Source organism: Sapajus apella, unplaced genomic scaffold (genome assembly GCF_009761245.1).
Source record: "Sapajus apella isolate SASKATOON/1434 unplaced genomic scaffold, GSC_monkey_1.0 scaffold62, whole genome shotgun sequence".
Taxonomy (NCBI): domain Eukaryota; kingdom Metazoa; phylum Chordata; class Mammalia; order Primates; family Cebidae; genus Sapajus; species Sapajus apella.
In genome coordinates, this window is record NW_022437002.1 from 4,098,288 (window position 1) to 4,121,315 (window position 23,028).

Below are 23,028 nucleotides of genomic sequence, written 5' to 3' on the forward strand. Positions count from 1 at the left end.
AACATTTAGGACGTAGGCTCACAAAGACTAAGGCAATTATCGGATGTTAGGGCCGAGGGAGAGGGGGAAATGACTCCTGGGTTTTGACTGGGGTGGACCAAAGCGCAGGGAGGCCTAAGAGAAGGATGAAGTGCGACGTGGGGCTGGGCTGGAGGTGCCCGCCGGCCGCTCAGGGATCTGGTCCATCTCCAGGGAATCAGAGAGGCGGCTCCGAACCCTCCCCCACCCGCCGCCGCCCCGGACCTTGAGATGCTGGGAGAAGACACGCACGGGAAGAGCAGGAGGTGGGTTCCGTTCCCCTCCCTCTTGAGTCTCTTCAGCAGCAGCTGCAGGAAGGGCGTAGGGGACCGCGAGACAAAGAGCACCCCAGCACCGCCTTTGTCCGGGCGGGCCCTTTAAGAGGCGCGCGCCAGCTTCCAGCCCGCCTTGTATGCAAATGTAGCGGCGCGGCGGGAGCGCGCGGCTGATACCCGGGACTGGGCTGCGGCGGTTAGTCCTCTCTCGGCCGCCGTCGCCTCCGACATATTGCCCGTAGGAGCTGCGGCGGCGAAGCGGCGAGCGCCGGGGGGAGGAGATGGGTGAGCAGAGAGGCTCAGGCTCGGCCCGGCAACGAGCGGGTGCGCGGGTTAGGATGGCCAGGCTGCTAATTGCTGCCCCACGCGGACAGAAGCCCGGCGACGGGAGGGGGAGGGGATGCGGGCGCAAACGGGATCCCGCCCCCTCCTGTCGTTTTGCGGGGTTGGGCCTCTTGTGGGGGCGGGACATTGGGGTGGTGGGCGGGGCTTTTAAGACGAGGGCCTGTGAGGGCTTGGGCTTTGGTGAGAACTCGCTGGTCGGGGTTGGGGGGGGCGGGACTTACCAGTGGGCGTGGCTTCAGCGCTAAGGGCGGAGCTTCTGGGCTTGGGACTCTAGTGCAGGCGGAGTTTCTGGGCTGGAGGGGCTTACACTGGGGGTGGTGGGGCGAGAAGACTTCCGACTCAGGGAGCCTATTCTAGAGTGGGGCTTCTGGGCTGAGAGGACTTTTATTGGCTTGTTCTGGGGCGGGGTTTCTCGGCTGACAGTTGTGTGTAGGCGGAGCTTCTGGGCTGAGGGGCTTTATGTGGGTGCAGAGCTTCTAAAGACAGGAGAGTGGGTGTGGGCACAGCTTCTGGACTAAAGGTGTTTGTGTGGGATTTTCTAAGCCAAGTATAATAGCGTATGAACAGAGCTTCTGGTTTGGGGGTTTGTGGAGGGCAGAGCTCCCCGCCAGCTACTTTTTAGAGACTCGTGGAGGTTTTTAATTTTGGGCATACATCCAGGCCCAAAATTGGCTCCAAAGTGTGGGAAACGCTTCCTAACTGAGATGCTATGGGCAGGGATGTATGTGAATGGAGGCTGCTGTGTTACTGTGAAGAGGTTTGAACAGGTTGTAACTTTTAAAATATATATATAAAACTTTAAAAAAAATGTGTGTATGTATATATTTTTAATAGAGACGGGGTTTTGCCATGTTGCCCAGGCTGGTCTCCAACTCCTGGCCTGAAGCGATCCTCCCACCTCGGCTTCCCAAAGTGCTGAGAACAGGCGTAAGCCACCACGCCCAGCCAGGCTGTGACTTTTTTAGGTGCCACTTTGTGCAGAACTTTGTGCATAGTGGTACATGGGAGCTTGGTCTAGACTGCTCAGCCTAGTAGGTCCAAGTTTTTGGTCCACAACCACAGCATTCTCCCAGCCATATCCTGACCCTGTGTCCTGCTCATGAAATACCAGGATGTCTATTGAGCTGAATTATGGGGCCCTGGAGGAAAAAGCTGTTCCAAAGTTACTCAGAGTTATAGGCCTCCAGAAACTTATGTCTGAATGGGCCCCAGGGTGTACCAGAGCTGAGACCACAAGACCCAGCCACGATACTGTAACACAGTGTAAGCTGAGTTTTCTAATGTGTGAAAAACCTACCTTGCTGGGTTAATTCACTCATCAACATATACTTGCTGGGCACTGTGGTAGGGGATATAGCAGTGAAAAAGAATAGGTAACTGACCTAATTGACCTTCCATTGTAGTGGGACAGACAAGCAATAAGCATGTTAACAAATGAGTAAGGTAATTTCAGAGAGTGAATTGTAGTGGAAAAAAAAGAATAGAAATTGCAGAGAGAGTGATGGGGAGAGCTTCTTCAAAATGTCAGAAATGGCACTTATGCAACAGTCCTGCATGTTCTGCACATGGACCCCAGAACCTAAAGTGCAATAAAATACATATATTTTTTAAAAAGTCTGAAATGGCAGTCAGGGAAGGACTTTCCAGTTAGGATATAGCAAGCGCAAGAGGTAACAATGAGCTTGCTTGCTGAGGAAAGAAAGATCAAGATGTTTAGAGCATGGGGCTGGGGGTAGAGTGTGGGTGTGAGGTAGAGAATGATAGGGGATGAAGTTGAAGATATAAGAAGGGGCCAGATCATAGGTCTCAGTGAGGATTAAATGAAAAAATGGGATACTAGGTGACTGGTAACCAGTATCATTGTTGTTATCCTTGATATATGCCCCCTGGCTTGAGGCTGTATTTTATGTTGAGCCCCACAGGAGGACGAAGAGGTCCCAACAGGACGTCTTACTGTCGAAATCCGCTCTGTGAGCCAGGATCCTCAGGGGGCTCTAGTGGAAGCCATACTTCCAGCGCATCAGTGACCAGTGTTCGTTCCCGTACCAGGTAAACCACCTCTCTGACTAGCCCCTCACTGTGGCCTCACAGCAACAGTGTGGACAGGGCTCTCTAGATTCTAAGATGTGATATCCTAGTTGCCAGTGGGGGCTTAGAGCGGAGTAAGCAGCAGAAAAAACCCAGAGGGAGCTCAGTTGAGGGTGATCACATGGACAGATGCAGTGGGACATGGTAGAATAAATCCGAAAGCCCGGATTCTAACTACAGTTCTGCTCCAGATTTGCTGATGGTTTGGACAAGTTGCCTCCCCTCTCTGGGCCTCCTCTTCCTCTTCTGTAAGATGGACCTAATAATTCTTTCTCTCCTAGGGGGTTTTGGAAGACCTGAATAAGATTAGGGATAGGAAAAGGCTTTGTCAGGTCCCTGTCTGAAAAGCAGCATTAGGAAGACTCTGTCTTTGTCATGAGCTGCTTTTCTGATCTTACCCCACAATCCTTTGCCTCAGAAGCTCTCCTTGTTAGGGTTCTCAGGTCAGCTCCTGATGTTTTTCCCTCTCCACTGCCAGGAGCAGTTCTGGAACAGGCCTCTCCAGCCCCCCTCTGGCCACCCAAACGGTTGTGCCTCTACAGCACTGCAAGATCCCTGAGCTGCCAGTCCAGGCCAGCATTCTGTTTGAGTTGCAGCTCTTCTTCTGCCAGCTCATAGCGCTCTTTGTCCACTACATCAACATCTACAAGACAGTGTGGTGGTATCCACCTTCCCACCCGCCCTCCCACACCTCCCTGGTAGGTACCCAACAAGGGGCGGGGTGTGTGTGTGTGTGTGTGTGTGTTCTTTTGGTTTCAATTTAGCATAGCCTACTAAGCACCACTGTGCACTTGTCTCCGTGCTGAACATGGAAGGTGCTGAAGGAACTGGAAACCGATGATTCACTGAATACTCCTAGTGTGTTCAGTACCACATAGGGCACTGTAATTGTATTGGAGAGGAATCTGACACAGATTTTGCCTGAAGGAGCTTAGAGTCTTTTTTTTTTTTTTTTGGAGATGGAGTTTCGCTGTTACTGCCCAGGCTGGAGTGCAATGGCACAGTCTTGGCTCACTGCAACCTCTGCCTCTTGAGTTCAAGCGATTCTCCTGCCTCAGCCTCCTGAGTAGCTGGGATTGCAGGTATATGCCACCACGAGTCCAGCTATTTTTGTATTTTTAGTAGAGGCGGGATTTCACTATGTTGGTCAGAGTAGTCTCCAACTCCTAACCTCAAGTGATCCACCTGCCTCAGCCTCCCAAAGTGCTGGGATTACAGGCATGAGCCATCACACCTGGCCAGGAGCTCAGAGTCTTAATCCAGTAGTGTAGGTGAACCACGGGCATGCATGAGTGTTTCAAGGGGAGTAAAGACTCAGTGCAGAAACAGTATAGGGACAGGGCCATGGGTGAGTAGAGCAAGAGGGCTCACATACCACTCTCTTATCCCCAGGGACTGTCCCACTTCCTTTCTCGGGGTCCTCTTCTACTCCTCTAGGTAATTTCCTGGCCTGGCTCAGGTGGAGGCCGATGAAGGTCAGAGAATGGGGACAGTCTCTGTGGAAACAAATGGGCAGGGGGAGGTGGGTATGAAAAAAGCCTATGTATGGGCCAGGGGCCCACATGACCCCCAGGCCTCTGCCCCCTGACAGAACTTCCACCTGATCGACTTCAACTTGCTAATGGTGACCACCATCGTTCTGGGCCGCCGCTTCATTGGGTCCATCGTGAAGGAGGTGATTGGGTCCTAGAGGCCAGCCAGGGACTTTGGGATTCCCCTTTTCCCCTGGGGATGCTAAGGAGACATGCCCAACCCTTCAGCCTTGGGGTATTTCCTTGGGAATCCCGTTGTACTTGGTCGAAGAACATTAGTTATATCCCATCAACTCTTGGAGTTTACTGGGCATCAAAGAGCAGGATTTACCTTGCCAGGTTCTGCCCAGCCTGCTGTGCCACCTCTCCCTGGGTGGGATCACAGGTCATGCTGGGTGGGATTTGGGCACAGTCCCTTCGACCTCCATCCAAGGCCCCATCCCGTCCTATCTTGCCCTGACCCAGGCTTCTCAGAGGGGGAAGGTCTCCCTCTTTCGCTCCATCCTGCTGTTCCTCACCCGCTTCACCGTTCTCACGGCAACAGGCTGGAGTCTGTGCCGATCCCTCATCCACCTCTTCAGGACCTACTCCTTCCTGAACCTCCTGTTCCTCTGCTATCCGTGAGTACCCCTCACTTCACCCCTCATTGCCCAGCACCTGGCCCCTCACCTCTGCCCTGACCATGGCTGGCTCACCAGGCCTATGATCTGGAAGATCAGAGGCAGGCAGCAACATCCTCTCACATTGTCTGATGACATCCACTGAGGTCAGGATAATTAGCCTTTTTTTGCAGAAGAAACTGAGGTGGCATAATTTACCCAGCCCTCACTATGGGGGAGGTCAGAATGGGACTCATATCTACATATATGTCCCAAAGGAACATTCCCAAGAGAGAATGCATGGGGTTTGTCTCCCTCGCTCTTCCTTTCCTCTCTCTCTGGTTCTTTCCTTTCTCTGTGTCTCTCTTTGTGTATCTAAGTGTTTGTGTAATCTCTTGGTATCTCCCCGAGTCTGTGTGCCTGCAAACAGCTGCACGGTTGCATATCTCTGTAGGGGTGTCTATGCATGAAGCATGTGTGTGTGTCTGCATATGCATGTGTGTATGTCTTTGTGTCTGTTTTTGCTCTCTTTTTCCATCTCACCAGACCCCAGATGGTTGAGGATGGAGAGTGTGTGTCAGGGACGTGCCTAGGACTGCTCCTTTCTGGCCTTGCATCAGGGAAAGCTTTGGTGAGGTGTTGGATCTGGCTGCTTCTGTGGGAGGCTTCTGGCTGCGTGAGCATTTACACTCATTTCCCAACCCCCAGGTTTTCTGGTTCACAAAATTCCTCAAGCTGGGTCAATCTTGGTCTCTGGGAAGCTTCAAAGCTGGCACCTTTCCCTTTCTACTCTGCATGACCAAAAAAGCACTGGCATGGGAGCCCTGTCACACTTGCATCAATTATATCTACTTTTTAATTATAAGAGGGACACATGGCCAGGCAAGGTAGCACAAACCTGTAATCCCAACACTTTGGGAGGCTGAGGGCGGGCAGATTGCTTGAGTCCAGGGGTTTAAGACCAGCCTGGGCAATATGGCAAAACCCTGTCCACTAAAAACACAAAAAAACTAGCCCGGTGTGGTGATGCATGCCTGTAGTTCCAGCTACTTAGGAAGCTGAGGTGGGAGAATCACCTGAGCTTGGGTACAATCGGCTAAAATCGTGCCACTGCACTCTATCCTGGGCAACTGGAGTGAGGTCCTGTCTCAAAAAAAAAAGTGACATGTGTGTCTTATAAAAACATTAAACTTTACAGAACCTTTTAACCTGGAAAAAGAAAATCCATATAGTCTTATTCCCCCAGAAATCCATTACTGGCAGCATATTTTCTGAAATATATTCTGTGCAAGTACATACACATGCAGGGTTTGTTTGTTTGTTTGTTTTTGAGACAGAGTCTTGTGTCACCCAGGCTGGAGTGTAGTGGTGCTATCTCGGCTCACTACAACCTCTGCCTCCTGAGTTCAAGCAGTTCATCTGCCTCAGCCTCCAAAGTAACTGGGATTACAGGTGTCCACCACTGCGCCTAGCTACTTTTTGTATTTTTAGTAGAGATGGGGTTTCACCATGTTGGCCAGGCTAGTCTCAAACTCCTGACCTCAAGTGATCTCCCACCTCATCCTCCCAAAGTGTTGGGATCACAGGCATGAACTACCATGCCTGATCACATGCAATTTTCTAAAAAACAAAAATAGTATTATGCTATGCATGATGTACAATTTACCGTACTTTTCACTTAACCGTATAACTTGGATATTTTTCTATGGCAATACATACGGGTCTGTCTCATCATTTTATTTTATCTTAGAGATGAGGGTCTTGCTGTATTGTCCAGGCTGGCGTGCAGTGGCTATTAACAGGTCTGTTCCCACTACTGATCAACACAGGAGTTTTGACCTGTTCTAGTTCTAACCTGGGCCAGTTTATTCCCTCCTTAGGCAACCATGTGGTCCCCCACTCCCAGGAGGTCACCATGTGGATGCTGAACTTTGATGCAAGCACCTCACTGGCATAGCACATTATAGCCTAGAACTCCCTAGCTCAAGTGATCCTCCCACCTCAGCCTCCTAAGTAGATGGGACTATAGGCATTGGCCACCACACCCAGCTGCCTCATTTTTTCAATGGCCTCATAGTATTACATGTTACAGAATTTTCACAATTTATCTGTCTTCTATTGGCAGACTTTTAAGTTGTTCCTAGCTTTTCCTTACTCATAAGAATGAGTCAGGAAACACTTTTTTGTGTATATCTTTGCATATGTATCCAATATTTCTGCTCAGTAGATTCCCAAGAATTACTAAACCAAAAAATGTATTCCTTTACATTCTCCGTAGATATTAACAAATTACCCTTCAAAAGGGTTGTACTGGTTGGTACTTAAGAGCTGTCTTAGGAGGCCGGGCGCGGTGGCTCAAGCCTGTAATCCCAGCACTTTGGGAGGCCGAGGCGGGTGGATCACGAGGTCAAGAGATCGAGACCATCCTGGTCAACATGGTGAAACCCCGTCTCTACTAAACCACAAAAAATCAGCTGGGCATGGTGGTGCGTGCCTGTAATCCCAGCTACTCAGGAGGTTGAGGCAGGAGAATCACTTGAACCTGGGAGGCGGAGGTTGCAGTGAGCCAAGATGGTGCCATTGCACTCCAGCCTGGGCAACAAAAGTGAAACTCCATCTCAAAAAAAAAAAAAAAAAAGAGTTGCCTTAATTTGACAGTTTATGGTTACTGCCTGGTGAATCTCTTCTCCCTGGGTACAGATAACACCCAATGTCCACATATGCTTTATTTTTTATTTAATTTATTAATTGGCCAAATATAATCATATTGTAAAAAATTAAATCCAGTAGTGCTAAAAAGCTTATAATGAAAACCGTTGCTGGGCACGTAGCTCATGCCTGTGATCTCAGTGACTTGGGAAGCTGAAGTGAAAAGATCGCTTTAGCTGGGGAGTTTGAGGCCAAAGTGAGCCATAATCACACCAGTGGACTTCAGCCTGGACAACAGAGTGAGACCCTGGCTCTAAAAATAAATAAATAGAAAAACATTAACCTCCAACCCCGCCCTCCAGATTTTTAGTCCCACTCTTCAATAGCTATCTCTTTTTCTTTTTTTTTTAACTTTCTGGGTTGGTTTTTTTGTTTTGTTTTGTTTTTTGTTGTTTTTTTTTTTTTTGTAAATGATTCTCCTGCCTCAGTCTCCCAAGTAGCTGGGACTAAAGGTGTGCACCACCATGTCTGGCTAATTTTTATATTTTTAGTAGAGATGGGTCTTCACCATGTTGGCCTGGCTGGTCTCAAACTCCTGACCTCAGGTGATTCGCCCACTTCAGCCTCCCAAAGTACTGGGATTACAGGCATGAGCCACTGCGCCTGGCCTGTTTTTTCTTTTTTAAAATTTATTTATTGGCCATTTTTTTAAATTGATTTTAAAATTGGGTAATAGGTTTACATAATTAAAATTGAGAAGGCTTAAAAGAGTGTACTGTGAAAAAGTCTCCCCTTGACTGCTGCCTCCCAGCCACCCAGTTTCCTTTCTAAGAGGTAATCATCAATGTTTTTGATTTCTTGAATATCCTGGAAACAATTGTTCTATGCATATACAGACATATCACATACACATATATGCAAGTATATTTGATTCCCTGCGGTGACAGATGATTTGGCTCACCATCCCATTGTTGCTGTTCGCAGTAACTGATAGCTTTTAATATTTTTAATTTTCTATTGGTTATTTTTGTCAATAGTATAAGTATGCCTCTACTTTTTTTTTCCATCAGCAATAGTCGATATCTTGAATCTTTTTTATGTAAGACAAGAATATTAGGCACCCTACCCAACCACTTTTCCTTCCCTCTTCCTCTTTTCACTTCCTGGCAGCTGTATTTTCACTTTCATATTGTCAAGCTTACATTCACATTCTCCTGCTTAAATGTAACCACATTTAAGCCTTCCATTCTTTGTCTAAGCTTAATTCTGAAAATAAAAAACTAAGTGGGGCTTTGATATGATGATGTGTATGAAAATATAGTTCACTGCAGGGCCCAGTAATATGTGTGGATGATATTTCTTTTTTCTTTTTTTTTTTTTTTTTTTTTTTTTTTGAGAAGGAGTCTCACTCTGTTGCCAGGCTGGAGTGCAGTGTCATGATCTCGGCTCACCGCAACCTCTGCCTCTCAGGTTCAAGCAATTCTGCTTCAGCCTCCTGAGTAGCTGGGACTACAGGCGCACGCCACCACGCTCTGCTAATTTTTGTATTTTTAGTAAAGACGGTGTTACGCCATGTTGGCCAGGATGGTCTCGATCTCTTGACCTTGTGAACCACCCGCCTCGGACTCCCAAAGTGCTGGGATTACAGGTGTAAGCCACCGCACCCAGCCTGTAGTTGATATTTCTTCTCTATAGTTACAGAGTTACAGTCTTAGACCTCTTTATTTATTCATTTTTATTTATTTATTTTTGAGATGGAGTCTTGGGTCTTGGTCTATCACCCAGGCTGGAGTGCAGTGGTGCAATCTCGGCTCACTGCAACCTCTGCCTCTCAGGTTCAAGCAATTCTCCTGCCTCAGCCTCCCAAGTAGCTGGTATTACAGGTGCGCACTACCATGCCTAGCTAATTTTTTGCATTTTTAGTAGAGACGCCTTTTACCGCATTGGCTAGGCTGGTCTCGAACTCCTGACTTCAAGTGCTCCACCAGCTTTGGCCTCCCAAAGTGCTGGATTACGGGAGTGAGCCACCATGCCCACCCAGGAACATTTTTTTAAATGACCTCTTTTTTTTTTTTTCTTACTGATCCTTATAAAATGACCTCTTTAAAAGACCTGTATGCCCAGCTGCTCAAGAGGTACAAGAATCTCTTGAACCCAGGAAGCAGAGGTTGCAGTGAGCTGAGATCGTGCCACTGCACTCCAACCTGGGCAATAGAGCAAGACCCTGTTTGAGACACACACACACACACACAAAATGTTCCTAGTGTCCAGGTGAAGTGGTTTCTCTTTTCTTACATTCTATCAACGACTTAAAATCATAGCACATTTTAGTTTGCTTCATACTTAGATCATATCTTTCTTATATGGCTTTTTATTTTTCTTGGACTTTCTAATTGCCTTTCTTTATCCTTACAAAAGAATGATGAGCCTTCATATCTTCAGGTTTATCTAGCCTCTCAGTCTTACTGCCTGTTGCCTGGAGTCCATTTCCTTCTCCCCACTTCCCCAACAAAGACATCCCTCCTAGAGCCCTTCCTCCTGCTGCTGCAGTCTGGAGTGGTTGCTTTTTAGGTCTACTGTACAGCTCTCAGCCTGGGACTTCCCTTCGCTGCCCTCCTGGGTTGGATCCCCTATTTCCTAGATCCCATGTCTTCTTCTTTCTTGGTTTTCTTATTTTGCTGGAGTAAATTATCAGGTAATTTCCTAAACAGTGGGTAAGTTGGAGGTGTATACAATCTGAGTCCTTGCATGTCTTAAAAGTGCCTTTATTCTGCCCTCATACTTGATTGATGGTTTAGCTGAAGGTAGATTTCTAAGTTCAAATTCACATTCTCAGAACTTTTGCAGTTATTATTACATTGTCTCTAGTATGTTGCTAGTGAGAAGTCTGATGCCAGTTTGAGTTTGATTCCAATTCTTTTGTAGATGACTTGTTTTTTCCTTTCTGAAAGCATTGAGAAATATTCTGTTAATCTTTTGATTACTTGAAATTTCACAAGATATGTCTGTTGTGGGACTTTTGTCATTAATTCTATTAGTACTCTAGGACTTTTTTAACCTGGAGATTCGAGTACTTCTTTAGTTGAGGAAATTTTCCTCTGTTATTTCTCTGATAATATCTTCCTCTCAATTTTTTCTGTTCTCTCTGGATTTCTGTTCATTAGATGGTAGACCTCCTAGATTGGTCATCTTTTTCTCCTGTATTTCTCTCAGATTTAACCTCTCTTTCTTCTCTCTCTTTCTCTCTGTATGTGCATTACCTTTGAAGAGATTTCCTCAGCTTTATCTTCTAGCTTTTTTACTGAGATTTTTTTCAGCAATCATATTTTTCATGTCTAAGACCTCTACGTTTTCTGATTGTTCTTTTCTCGTAGCATACTATTCTTGTTTTAAAAAATCTCTTATTTTCCTCAATTTTGTCTTTTCAATGGGGTCGTTTTTTCTGTTTCATGCTGCTTGTTTTCCAAATATAGGTAGCTTCTTTGCTTGTCTATTTACATGTAAGAATGAAGGACTGAGTAGCAGGAGTGCATTTTCTTTCCCTCTGTCATTGTTGAAGGGGGCAAGAGCTTTGACTGGAAGCTCTAAGTACATGGGCAGGGCACACCACCTGGCAAGCTTTGCTTTGAGGATGAGTGAGTGCAGTGCTGGTGGCTAGACTTTGAGCCCCCTTAGGCCAGAAAGGGAGTGGTGGGGGTGTTCCTCTAAGATATCCCCATTAGAGACCTCAGTTCTCTAACAGTTGATTAAATTTCTTTGGAAAAGAATCCTTCAGGGTGTGTGGTATGAGTTGAGTAGGGGAATAAAGGAACTGAGTCTTATAAACATGGGTCATTGTTTAATCCCATTTATTCAGCCCTGCTCCTAATTTCATCTTCTATTAAATGTGCCCATTTCAAGCCAGGGTCTGTCTTGGGTCACTCCGGCTAGATAAGCCCCCACCTCCAGTCCAGTTCTCTCATGGCATATTCTAGACCTGTGCCATCCAGTTGAATAGCTACTAGCCCCCTGTGGTTATTGAGCACATGAAATAGGCAAGTCTGAGTTGAGATGTGCTCTAAGTGTAAAATACGGATTCTGAACACTTAGTACACACACAAAAGAAGGCTGGGCACGGTGACCCATGCCCGTAATCCCAACATTTCAAAGACTGAGGGCAGGCATATTGCTTGAGCTCAGGAGTTTGGGACCAGCCTGGGCAACTTAGCAAAGTGCCATCTCTACCAAAAATACCGAAATTAGCTGGGCATGGTAGCCTGCACCTGTAGTCCCACCTACTTGGGAGGCTGAGGTGGGAGGATGGCTTGACCCCAGGAGGCGGAGATTGCAGTAAACAGATTGTATCACTGCACTCCAGCCTGGGAAACAGAGCCAGACCCTGTCTCCAAAAAAAAAAAAAAAAAAGAGAGAGAGACAGCAAGGCTGGGCACAATGTACACCTGTAATCCCAATACTTTGGGAGGCCAAGGCAGGGTGGATAGCTTGAGCCCAGGCGTTTGAGAGCCTGGGCAACATGGCAAAACATGTTACCAGCCTGGTCAGCATGGCAGAACCCTGTCTCTACAAAAAATATAAAAATTAGTTGGGCACGGTGGCACGCACCTGTAGTCCCAGCTACTCAAGAGGTCAGAGAATTGCTCCCAAATAGCTGGGACTACAGGTGCATGCCACCTCCTGAGCCTAGGAGGTTGAGGCTGCAGTGCCATGATCATGCCACTGCCCTCCAGCAGCCTGAGTGACACAGCAAGACGCTGTCGTAATAAAAGAAATGAAAGTAAAACATCTCAAAATATTCATTGTATGTTAAAGTGATAGTATTTGCATGTAACAAGTTAGGTAAAATAGAATTTTAAAATTAATTTCATCTCTTTTTAATGTGGCTACTGGAAAATTTTAAATTGTATGACTCATATTTCGTCTTTTTTATTTTTTATTTTTTTTGAGACGGAATTTCACTCTTGTTGCCCAAGCTGGAGTGTAATGGCACGATCTTGGCTCACTGCAACCTCCACCTCCCAAGTTCAAGTGATTATCCTGCTTCAGCCTCCCGAGTAGCTGAGATTACAGGCGTGTGCTACCATAGCTGACTAATTTTGTATTTTTAGTAAAGACGGGGTTTCTCCATGTTGGTCAGGCTAGTCTTGAACTCCTGACCTCAGGTGATCCGCCCACCTCAGCCTCCCAAAGTGCCAGGATTATAGGCGTGAGCCACCACACCCAGCTGTGACTCATATTTCTATTGGAAAGCGCTGCTCTAGACAATGGCTGCTGCTTCATCTGTCAACATGAATTTGTCAGAATCAATTGTGCACTGATGACCCTCACTCCCATTTTTTTTTTCGCTGATGCAGATTTATTTTCTATTTTCATATACTCACATGTAGGGTAGAGGAGATGGGAGGGAATCTGCTATCGTGCATATGAAGCTGCTTCTAACTTCTAACCTGTCAGAGAAGTCTGCCACCAAATAATTTAATTGATCATAGGATCTATCTGCAGTCCTTCTTAGAGACAAAGCCAGGGAGATGCTTTAAGTTTAAGGTAGAGACCCATGTATGTTCACATAGATGCCCCCACCTCCTCATTACCACAAGATATCCTGAAGAGTATTTTGGGAATCCCATTTTAGTCTTTTTTCCTGTCCCTGTAGAATCACTGGCCTCTTCCTTTTCTTTTTTTTTTTTTTTTTTTTTTTTGAGACGGAGTTTTACTCATGTTACCCAGGCTGGAGTGCAATGGCGCAATCTCGGCTCACCGCAACCTCCGCCTCCTGGGTTCAGGCAATTCTCCTGCCTCAGCCTCCTGAGTAGCTGGGATTACAGGCACGCACCACCATGCCCAGCTAATTTTTTGTATTTTTAGTAGAGACGGGGTTTCACCATGTTGACCAGGATGGTCTCGATCTTTTGACCTCGTGATCCACCCGCCTCTGCCTCCCAAAGTGCTGGGATTACAGGCTTGAGCCACCGCGCCCGGCCGGCCTCTTCCTTTTCTAATCAAAATTCTATTGGTCATCTATTCTGGGCCGGAAACTATGCTAGGGTTGTTGTAGGACTAGAAGTGAGTATTTATGAAAACATTAGTGTAATACCTTGCTGAGAGTGGGATCAATATAAGCTATGTAATTTAGGGCAAGTTAAGGAAACAGGCTCATAGAGGTTAAATAACTTAATGTAAATTACAGAGCTGGGATTTTTTTTTTTTTTTTTTTTTTTTTTTTTTTGAGAGACAGGGTCTCATTTTGTCACCCAGGCTGGAGTACAGTGGTATGATCTCAGCTCATGGCAGCCCTGAACCTCCCTAGGATCAGATGATCTTACCACCTCCACCTCCCAAATAGCTGGGACTACGGGCATGTAGTCCAGCTACTTTTTGTATTTTTTGTAGAGACAAGGGTTTCGCCATCTTGCCCAGGCTGGTCTTGATCTCCTGGGCTCAAGCAATTTCTCTACTTCTGCCTCTCAAAGTGCTGGGATTACAGATTTGAACCACCACACCCAGCCCAGAGCTGGGATTTTAATCCAGTCCTCTTTGACCTTAAAGGTTATGCTCTTGACCACAGTTCTCTGTTTTTTTGTTTTGGACTGTACAGCAGAATTTACCACAGTTCTGTAAGTTATCTTATTTAGCCTTGCCAAAGGAAAACTGGTAGCACCCCTATTTTGTAGACTGGAAAACAGAAACCCAGGGAGGCTAAATGACTTGCCCGGGGATACTCGGATATCCCTTCTTGGGAACCCCAGAAAAAAGAAAAAGGAAATTTTTTTTTTTGAGATGGAGTCTCTGTCACCCAGGCTGGAGTGCAGTGGCATAATCTTGGCTAACTGCAGACTTTGCCTCCCAAAATGTAGCATTGTCAGCTGGGCGTGGTGGCTCACACCTGTAATCCCAGCACTTTGGGAAGCCAAGGTGGGTGAATCACCTAAAGTCAGGAGGAGTTCAAGACCAGCATGGCCAGCATGGTGAAACCCCATCTCTACAAAAATATAAAAATTAGCTGGGCATGATGACAGGTGCCTGTAATCCCAGCTACTGGGGAGGCTGAGGCAGGAGAATCGCTTGAACCCAGGAGGTGGAGGTTGCAGTGAGCTGAGATCGTTCCACTGCACTCCAGCCTGGGTGACAGAGTGAGACTCTGTCCCCCCACAAAAAAATGTAGCATTGTGATCAGCCCTAACACCTGGGGGCAGCCCAGTAACCCCTGTGGGGTTGTGTAATTCTGAGGACCTGGGGAAATTAAGAGGCCCCAAAGTTGAAAAAAGGGAATGTTTATAAAAGCCCCTACTGTGATGGGCTTGGCACTTACCCACTTTTTGTAATTAGTCTTCTAGACTATGGGCCCATCTAGTGTTCTCCTCATACAATGGCAGCCACACACAAAAACTCCTTGACTAATTAACTCCAGCCCTGCTCTCAGGGTACTGCTCAGGGGAAAGGATTTGTTCTGTTCAGGGGCCCATTTCAGTTCCTGGTACATGATAAACACATAAATATTCGTTCCTGAACTGCCCTCCTCTGCAACTAAAGAGCTGCTCTCATATGTACCTGTATCTCATACCTCTCTTTTGTGTGTATTTTTTTCTGTTTTTGGAGACAGAGTCTTTTTTTTTTTTTCTATAGTTTTTTTTTTTCTTTATTTGTTTTTTCTTTTTGGAGACAGAGTCTTACTCTGCCCCCCAGGCTGGAGTGCAGTGGCACAATCACGGGTCACTGCAGCCCCAACCCCTAGGCTCGGGTGATCCTCCCACTTAGCCTGAGCAGCTGGGACTACAAGTATATACCACCACCACACCTGCCTAATTTTTAAATCTGTTTTGTAGAGATGGGGTCTCATGATGTTGCCCACGCTGGTCTTGAACTGTTGGGCTCATGTGATCTTCCCACTGCAGCCTCCCCAAAGTGCTGGTATTACAGACGTGAGCTACTGTGCTTGTCCGCTGTATACACTTTTAATTAATTACTCATAATGATTTGTTGAATATGTGCCTTGGTCTTTGAAACCAAACACTTCTGATTTTGAGCCCCCCACCCACCCACCCTTTCACTTCCTTACTAACCGGGTAAGCTTTGGGAATTTACTTCACCTTTCTGAGCCATGGCTTCCTCAGCTGAAAAGGGAAGAAAATAACATTAACTAACGCGTAGTGTTCTTATGAGAAAAAAGAGTTTCCCTGAAAGCATTCAGTACAGTGCCTGGAACATAGGCCGTGCCCAGTGAATGTGGGCTGTTGCTGTTGTGAGTCATTCCTAGACTTCGAGGACAGGGACTTGTCTCGCTTCCTACTGTATCCCCATGCTCAGAATTTCTGCTATAACCCCAGTGCTCGGCACATACTGAGTGGTAATACATGTGCTCAGTGACTGCCCAGATGGATGGAAGGATGGGTAAATTCTCCCCTCTGGGCAGCCACGAGAGCTGAGGCCCAGGGAGGAAAGAAGATCCCCTGAGTGGCCGAGAGTAGGGATCCTGGCCAATGGGCAGGCCTTCCCTCACCACCGTCTTCCCCAGCAGGTTTGGGATGTACATTCCGTTCCTGCAGCTAAATTGTGACCTCCGCAAGACAAGCCTCTTCAACCACATGGCCTCCATGGGACCCCGGGAGGCGGTCAGTGGCCTGGCGAGGAGCCGGGACTACCTGCTGACGCTTCGGGAGACGTGGAAGCAGCACACAAGACAGCTGTATGGCCCAGACGCCATGCCCACCCATGCCTGCTGCCTGTCACCCAGCCTCATCCGCAGCGAGGTGGAGTTCCTCAAGATGGACTTCAACTGGCGCATGAAGGAAGTGCTCGTCAGCTCCATGCTGAGTGCCTACTATGTGGCCTTTGTGCCTGTCTGGTTTGTAAAGGTGCGTCGCTCAACCCAGGGAGGGAAAGGGCCTAGCTGAGAGCTTACCCTGCTGCCTGCTTTATGTGAGCTCTCCTGCTGGCATAACTAACTCTGCTGTTTTTTGATGTTATTTCCCATCTATCTCCTCTGGAGGGCTGAAATGACTACTGTCTCCATTTTTTTTTTTTTTTTTTTGAGACAGAGTCTCACACTGTCACCAGGCTGTAGTGCAGTGGCATGATCCTGGCTCACTGCAGTCTCCGCCTCCTGGGTTCAAGCAATTCTCCTGCCTCAGCCTCCCGAGTAACTGGAACTACAGGCGTGTGCCACCACATTCAGCTAATTTTTTTGTATTTTTAGTAGAGACACGGTTTCACCATGTGAGCCAGGATGGTCTTAATCTCCTGACCTCATGATCTGCCTGCCTCAGCCTCCCAAAGTGCTGGGATTACAGGCGTGAGCCACCACACCTGGCCCATTTTATTTTTTATTTTTAGAGACAGGGTCTTGCTGTCACATACTCTGGAGTGCAGTGGCACAATCATGACTCACTGCAACCTCAACCTCCTGGGCTCAAGTGATCCTCCTGTCTCAGCCTCTTGAGTAGCTGGACTATAGGCATGAGTCACCATGTCCAGCTAATTTTTAAATTTTTTTATGGAGATGGAGTCTCACTATACTGCCCAAACTGGTCTCAGAACTCCTGGTCTGAAGTGGTCCTCCTGCCTCAGCTTCCCAAAATGTTGGGATTACAGGCATGAGCCACCATATCCAGCCTGTGTCCATTTTATTTTATTTTATTTTACTTTTTTGAGACAGAGTCTCGCTCTGTCGCCCAGGCTAGAGTACAACGGCAGGATCTTGGCTCACTGCAGCCTCCACCTCCTGGGTTCAAGCAATTCTCCTGCCTCAGCCTCCCAAGTAGGTGGGATTATAGATGTGTGCCACCATGCCCAGCTAATTGTTGTATTTTAGGTAGAGATGGGGTTTCACCGTGTTGGCCAGGCTGGTCTCAAACTCCTGGCTCCAACTGATCCGCCCACCTTGGCCTCCAAAAGTTCTGGGATTACAGGCGTGAGCCTCCGTGCCGAGTCTGTGTCCATTTTAGAGTGCAGAGAACTAGACTCACTGAAGGGAAGTGACCTGTCCAAGGTCACCCAGCCAATGAGGGAGACATGGCATTGTTACCCATACTACTTGATTACAAAGACCTGTGAGTTTGTGTTTCAGCAGCTGTTCACAATGTCTGGCTTTATCATTTAGTAAGGAAGCCAGGGTTCATCCAGGTCTGAGTGACCTCAAAGCCTGTGCTCTCTTTTATTGCTTTTATGGTTTCCTGGGAAGGTACCTCCTCAGCTGCAGTGAGCTTGAGAGACTTAATGTCTTTTTTTTTTTTTTTTTTTGGAGACGGGGTTTCGCCTTTGTTGCCCAGGCTGGAATGCAATGGTGTGATCTCGGCTCTCTGCAGCCTCCACCTTCAGGGTTCAAGCAATTCTTCTACAGGCATGTGCCACCACACCTGACTAATTTTTGGTTTTTTTGGTTTGTTGTTTGACAGTCTCATTCTGTTGCCCAGGCTGGAGTGCAGTGGTTCGATCTTGGCTCACTGCAACCTCTGCCCCTTGGATTCAAGCGATTCTCTTGCCTCAGCCTCCCAAGTAGCTGGGATTACAGGTGCCTGCCACCACGCCCATCTGATTTTTGTATTTTTAGTAGAAATGGGGTTTCAACATCTTGGCCAGGCTGGTCTTGAACTCCTTACCTTGTGATCTACCCACCTTGGCCTTCCAAAGTGCTGGAATTATAGGCGTGAGCTACCATGCCTGGCTTTTTTTTTTTTTTTTGAGACAGAGTCTCACTCTGTTGCTTAAGCTCAAGTGAACTGGCACAGTTTTGGCTCACTGCAACTTCTGTCTCCCAGGTTCAAGCAATTTTCCTGCCTCAGCCTCCTGAGAAGCTGGGATTACAGGCATGCGCCACCACGCCCAGCTAATTTTTTTTTTTATTTTTAGTAGAGACTATGTTGGCCAGGCTGGTCTCGAATTCCTGACCTCAAGTGATCCGCCTGCCTCAGCCTCCCAAAGTGCTGGGATTACAGGTGTGAGCCACCACGACCAGCCTTTTAGAGAGTTGTGTTGTGTTTTGTTTTTTTGAGACAGAATCTGTCGCCCAGGCTGAAGTGCAGTGGCAGCGCTTTCACGGCTCACTGCAGCCTCTGCCTCCTGGGTTCAAGCAATTCTCCTCCCTTAGCCTCCTGAGTAGCTGGGAGTACAGGTGTGTGCCACCATGCCCGGCTAATTTTTGTTTTTGTTTTGTTTGTTTTGAGACAGAGTCTCGCTCTTTCACCAGGCATTAGGCTGGAGTGCAGTGGCCTATCTCGGCTCGCTACAACCTCCGCCTCCTGGCTTCAAGTAATTCTCCTGCCTCAGCCTCCCGAGTAGCTGGGACTACAGGCACGCCACCACGCCCAGCTAATTTTTTTGTATTTTAGTAGAGATGGGGTTTCACTATGTTGGCCAGGATGGTCTCGATCTCTTGACCTCGCGATCCGCCCGCCTCCGCCTCCCAAAGTGCTGGGATTACAGGCGTGAGCCACCACGCCCAGCTTTAATTTTTGTATTTTTTTTTTTTTTTTTTTTTTTTTTTGAGACGGAGTTTCCCTCTTGTTACCCAGGCTGGAGTGCAATGGTGCAATCTCGGCTCACCGCAACCTCCGCCTCCTGGGTTCAGGCAATTCTCCTGCCTCAGCCTCCTGAGCAGCTGGGACTACAGGCACGCGCCACCATGCCCAGCTAATTTTTTGTATTTTTAGTAGAGACGGGGTTTCACCATGTTGACCAGGATGGTCTTGATCTCTTGACCTCGTGATCCACCCGCCTCGGCCTCCCAAAGTGCTGGGATTACAGGCTTGAGCCACCGCGCCCGGCCTGATTTTTGTATTTTTAATAGAGATGGGGTTTCACCATATTGGCCAGGCTGGTCTCAAACTCTTGACCTCAAGTGATCCACCCACCTCAGCCTCCCAAATGCTGGGATTACAGGCATGAGCCACTGTGTCCAGCCTGGTGGTTGCTCTTATCCTCATTTGACAGATGAGGAAACTAAAGCACAGAGAAGGTAAATGACTTGTCCAGTGTCACATAGTTAATAAGCAAAGGAACCAAGATTTGAATTCAGGTCTCTTGGACCCTAGATCCTGTTCTCTGGCTCAGAGTAGTGGGCAATAGGAGCAGATTTCTCTGTAGAAAACCAACTAGTGGGCACAGGGCCTACGCCTTCTTTGTTGGGTGTTTGACTCTTGCTTTTGGGCCATTCTGAGGTCTCCCCAGGACTGTCCTAACCTTTGAGTCATGTAGAATCAGGGAACGACAGAGAATGAGGACATTTATGGGTGTCCCAGGCCTCACCCACCTTCTGCTACCCTCAGAACACACATTACTATGACAAACGCTGGTCCTGTGAACTCTTCCTGCTGGTGTCCATCAGTACCTCCGTGATCCTCATGCAGCACCTGCTGCCTGCCAGCTACTGTGACCTGCTGCACAAGGCCGCCGCCCATCTGGGCTGTTGGCAGAAGGTGGACCCAGCACTGTGCTCCAACGTGCTGCAGCACCCGTGAGTCACCCTACCCTGCTCGACCCAATCCCAGCCCTTCTAGTCAGCATCTGGAGTCACTTGTCCACCTGCTGATTAAGTCATTCAGTTAGCAAATAGTTACTGAGCGTGTCTGGTATATTAGACCAAGTGTCCAGGGTGGGGTATGGTGGGGCGTGACACCCAGTGTTCCTTGTTCTTGGGTAACTTGCAGTGTACTGAAGATAGAAGTGGGGGTCGGGCACGGTGGCTCATGCCTGTAATCCCAGCACTTTGGGAGGCCGAAGCAGGTGGATCAGCTGAGGTCAGGAGTTTGAGACCAGCCTGGCCAAAATGACGAAACTTTGTCTCTACTAAAAATACAAAAATTAGCCGGACGTGGTGGCACATGCCTGTAATCCCAGCTACTCAGGAGGCTGAGACAGGAGAATCACTTGAACCTGGGAGGCAGAGGTTGCAGTGAGCTGAGATCGTGCCACTGCACTCCCAGCCTGGGCAACAAGAGAGAAACTCTGTCTCAAAAAAAAAAGAAGATGGCAGGGGGACCAGTGGTAATTCATGGACTCATTGACTTTCTCTTTGCTGACTGTTTATTCACTCATTGCCTGACTTGCTCATGCTTCACTCCTCTCTTACCTGCTCACTCATCCACTAGGTCATTAGGTCACATACTCTTTCAGCGGACACTTATTTCCAGCCAATCCATACCAGGCCTGCAGATATGCCAGGCAAAAGAGCTTGACTTTGACTTAGACCCAGTGGGGGATAGAGGATTTTGAGCAGTGGAGGGACCCATGCCAAGGTGTGCTTCAGAATCATCCGTCTGCTGCCAGGATGTGGGTGCTGTGCTAGTTGATGCTGAACCCTGGCCAGGGAAGGACAAGGTGGGCAAAAGAGACCCAGCTGCAAAAAGGCACTATACCCAGAGCAGAAGCAGAAGTCACACTGCTCAGGAGCCCTTTATCAAAGTACTTTTCACCCCAGGTTATACTAATTTTCCTGCCTGTATTCCCCATTAGACTGGAAGCTCCTCAAGGCTAGGATCACCTCTGAAGCACATCTGAGTCTTGGGCCCAGGACACGTCTTAGCAGAGGTAGGACCACCAAGGAGCAGCGATGCAAAGTGAGGCAACAGAAGCTAAGCCTCTTGGTGTTGGGTGTGCATGTCAGTCAGGGTCCCTTTCAGGCTCTGTCCAAGAGGTCCAAAAAAGTGACTGGGCATTGCTGAATGGGCCAAAAGGAGGCTTGGATTAGCCCTGGGCTCTGAGGGGCAGGAGGAATAGAAAGATAGAACATAGCTGAACATGAGGCTATACCTGCCCATGGCTCACCGTGGTCCTTCATGTGGCTTCCCAGCTGATGAGCTGGGTCCTGCCAGCCACTTCGCCTCATCTCTTACCGTGCCCCAACTCATCCTCCGCTCTTCAGCAAAGCAAAGCAAATCTCAGTTCCTCATATGCTTTATGCACTTCTGCACACAGGCTTTTGCACCTGATATATCTTTTGCTTGGAATAGACTTCCATTCTTTCTATCCTGGTTAACTCCTATTCATCCTTTAGCACTTTGCTTCCTCCAGGAACACTTTCCTGACCATCCAGAATGGATTCAGTGCCCCTCCCTTATAAGGGGCCCTTCCCTTCAGTGGCTCATATTACCATGATCATTGCATTTAATGCTTTCTGCTGTGTTTGCTTAGTTACCTGCCTGTCATTCCAGGACTAAAAGTTCACAAAGGTCAGGACCCTTGCCTGTCTAGCACTCAGTTGCCTCCTCAGGCCTTTTTTTTTTTTTTTTTTTTTTTTTTTTTTTTTGAGACGGAGTGTTGCTCTGTTGCCCAGGCTGGAGTGCAGTGGTCCAGTCTCTGCTCACTGCAGTCTTCACCTCCCAGATTCAAGTGATTCTTCTGCCACAGCCTCCCAAGTAGCTGGGACTACAGGCATGCACCACAATGCCCAGCTAATTTTTATATTTTTAGTAGAGACGGGGTTTCGCAGTGTTAGCCAGGCTGGTCTCGAACTCCTGACCTCAGGTGATCCGCCAATCCCAGCCTCCCAAAGTGCTGGGATTACAGGTATGAGCCACCACACTCAGCCTAGGCCTTTATTTTTAAGGTAAAATTTCCATACAGTAAAATGTGCAATCCTTTTTTTTTTTTTTTGAGACAAGGTCTCACTCTGTCTCCCAAGCTGGAGTACAGTAGTGCAATCACAGCTCGTTGCAGCTACAACCTCCTGGGCTCAGGTGATCCTCCCACCTCAGCATCCCAAGTAGCTAGGATTGCAAGCACATGCCACCACATCCATCTAATTTTTGTATTTTTTTTTTTTTTTTTTTTGTAGAGATGAAGTTTTGCCATGTTGCCCAGGCTGATCTTGAGCTCTTGGGCTCAAGTGATCCTCTCACCTCAGCCTCCAAAGTGCTGGGATTATAGGCATGATCCACTGCGCTTGGCCTACAAACCTTAAAGTGTACAATTCTTTGAGTTTTGTTAAAGGTATATATGCTCATGTAACCCACCCCTCATTAAGACATAGAACGTTTCCAGCCCTTCAGAAAATGTCCTCATGGCCCTTCCCAGTGATCTTTCCCCCAAGCAACTTCCTTTCTGTTTTCTTTCACCAGAGATTAGTTTTACCTATCCTAGAACTTAATATAAGTGAAGTAATTCAATAGATGTACTGTTGTGTCCAACTTCCTTTTTTTTTTTGAAATGGAGTCTTGCTCTGCTGCCCAGGCTGGAGTGCAGTGGCGCGATCTCAGCTCACTGCAACCTCTGCCTCCCAGGTTATAGCAATTCTGCCTCACCCTCCCGAGTAGCTGGGATTACAGGCACACATCACCATGCCCGGCTAATTTTTTGTATTTTTAGTAGAGACAGGGTTTCACCAGCTGGCCAGGCTGGTCTTGAACTCCTGACTTCATGATCCGCCCGCCTCAGCCTCCCAAAGTGCTGGGATTACAGGCGTGAGCCACTGCGCCCAGCTCCAACTTCTTTTATTCAGCATATTGTCTGTGAGGTTCATTCATGTTGTGAGCTGTACAGTAACTATTCCTTTTCTTTCTTTCTTTCTTTCTTTTTTTTTTTTTTTTTTTTTTT

The 23,028-nt window shown here is 47.5% G+C and overlaps 1 protein-coding gene across 1 annotated transcript; it reads left to right on the forward strand.

Moving 5' to 3' along the window:
• The first annotated feature begins 434 nt into the window (after positions 1 to 434).
• TMEM39B (transmembrane protein 39B) lies at positions 435 to 20,169 on the forward strand. The gene is made up of 7 exons (XM_032246734.1): positions 435 to 578; positions 2,561 to 2,687; positions 3,205 to 3,424; positions 4,318 to 4,401; positions 4,724 to 4,878; positions 16,019 to 16,355; positions 19,764 to 20,169. Exons 1-7 carry the CDS (start codon positions 575 to 577, stop codon positions 19,953 to 19,955), a joined length of 1,119 nt encoding a protein of 372 aa, XP_032102625.1. The 5' UTR covers positions 435 to 574; the 3' UTR covers positions 19,956 to 20,169.
• The last annotated feature ends 2,859 nt before the right edge of the window (positions 20,170 to 23,028 follow it).

Excerpts from the sequence above, each read along its gene's own strand:
- TMEM39B (XM_032246734.1), top strand. Across the intron at positions 3,425-4,317 it reads CGCCCTCCCACACCTCCCTG|AACTTCCACCTGATCGACTT; the intron begins GTAGGTACCCAA and ends GCCCCCTGACAG. Across the intron at positions 4,879-16,018 it reads CTCCTGTTCCTCTGCTATCC|GTTTGGGATGTACATTCCGT; the intron begins GTGAGTACCCCT and ends CTTCCCCAGCAG.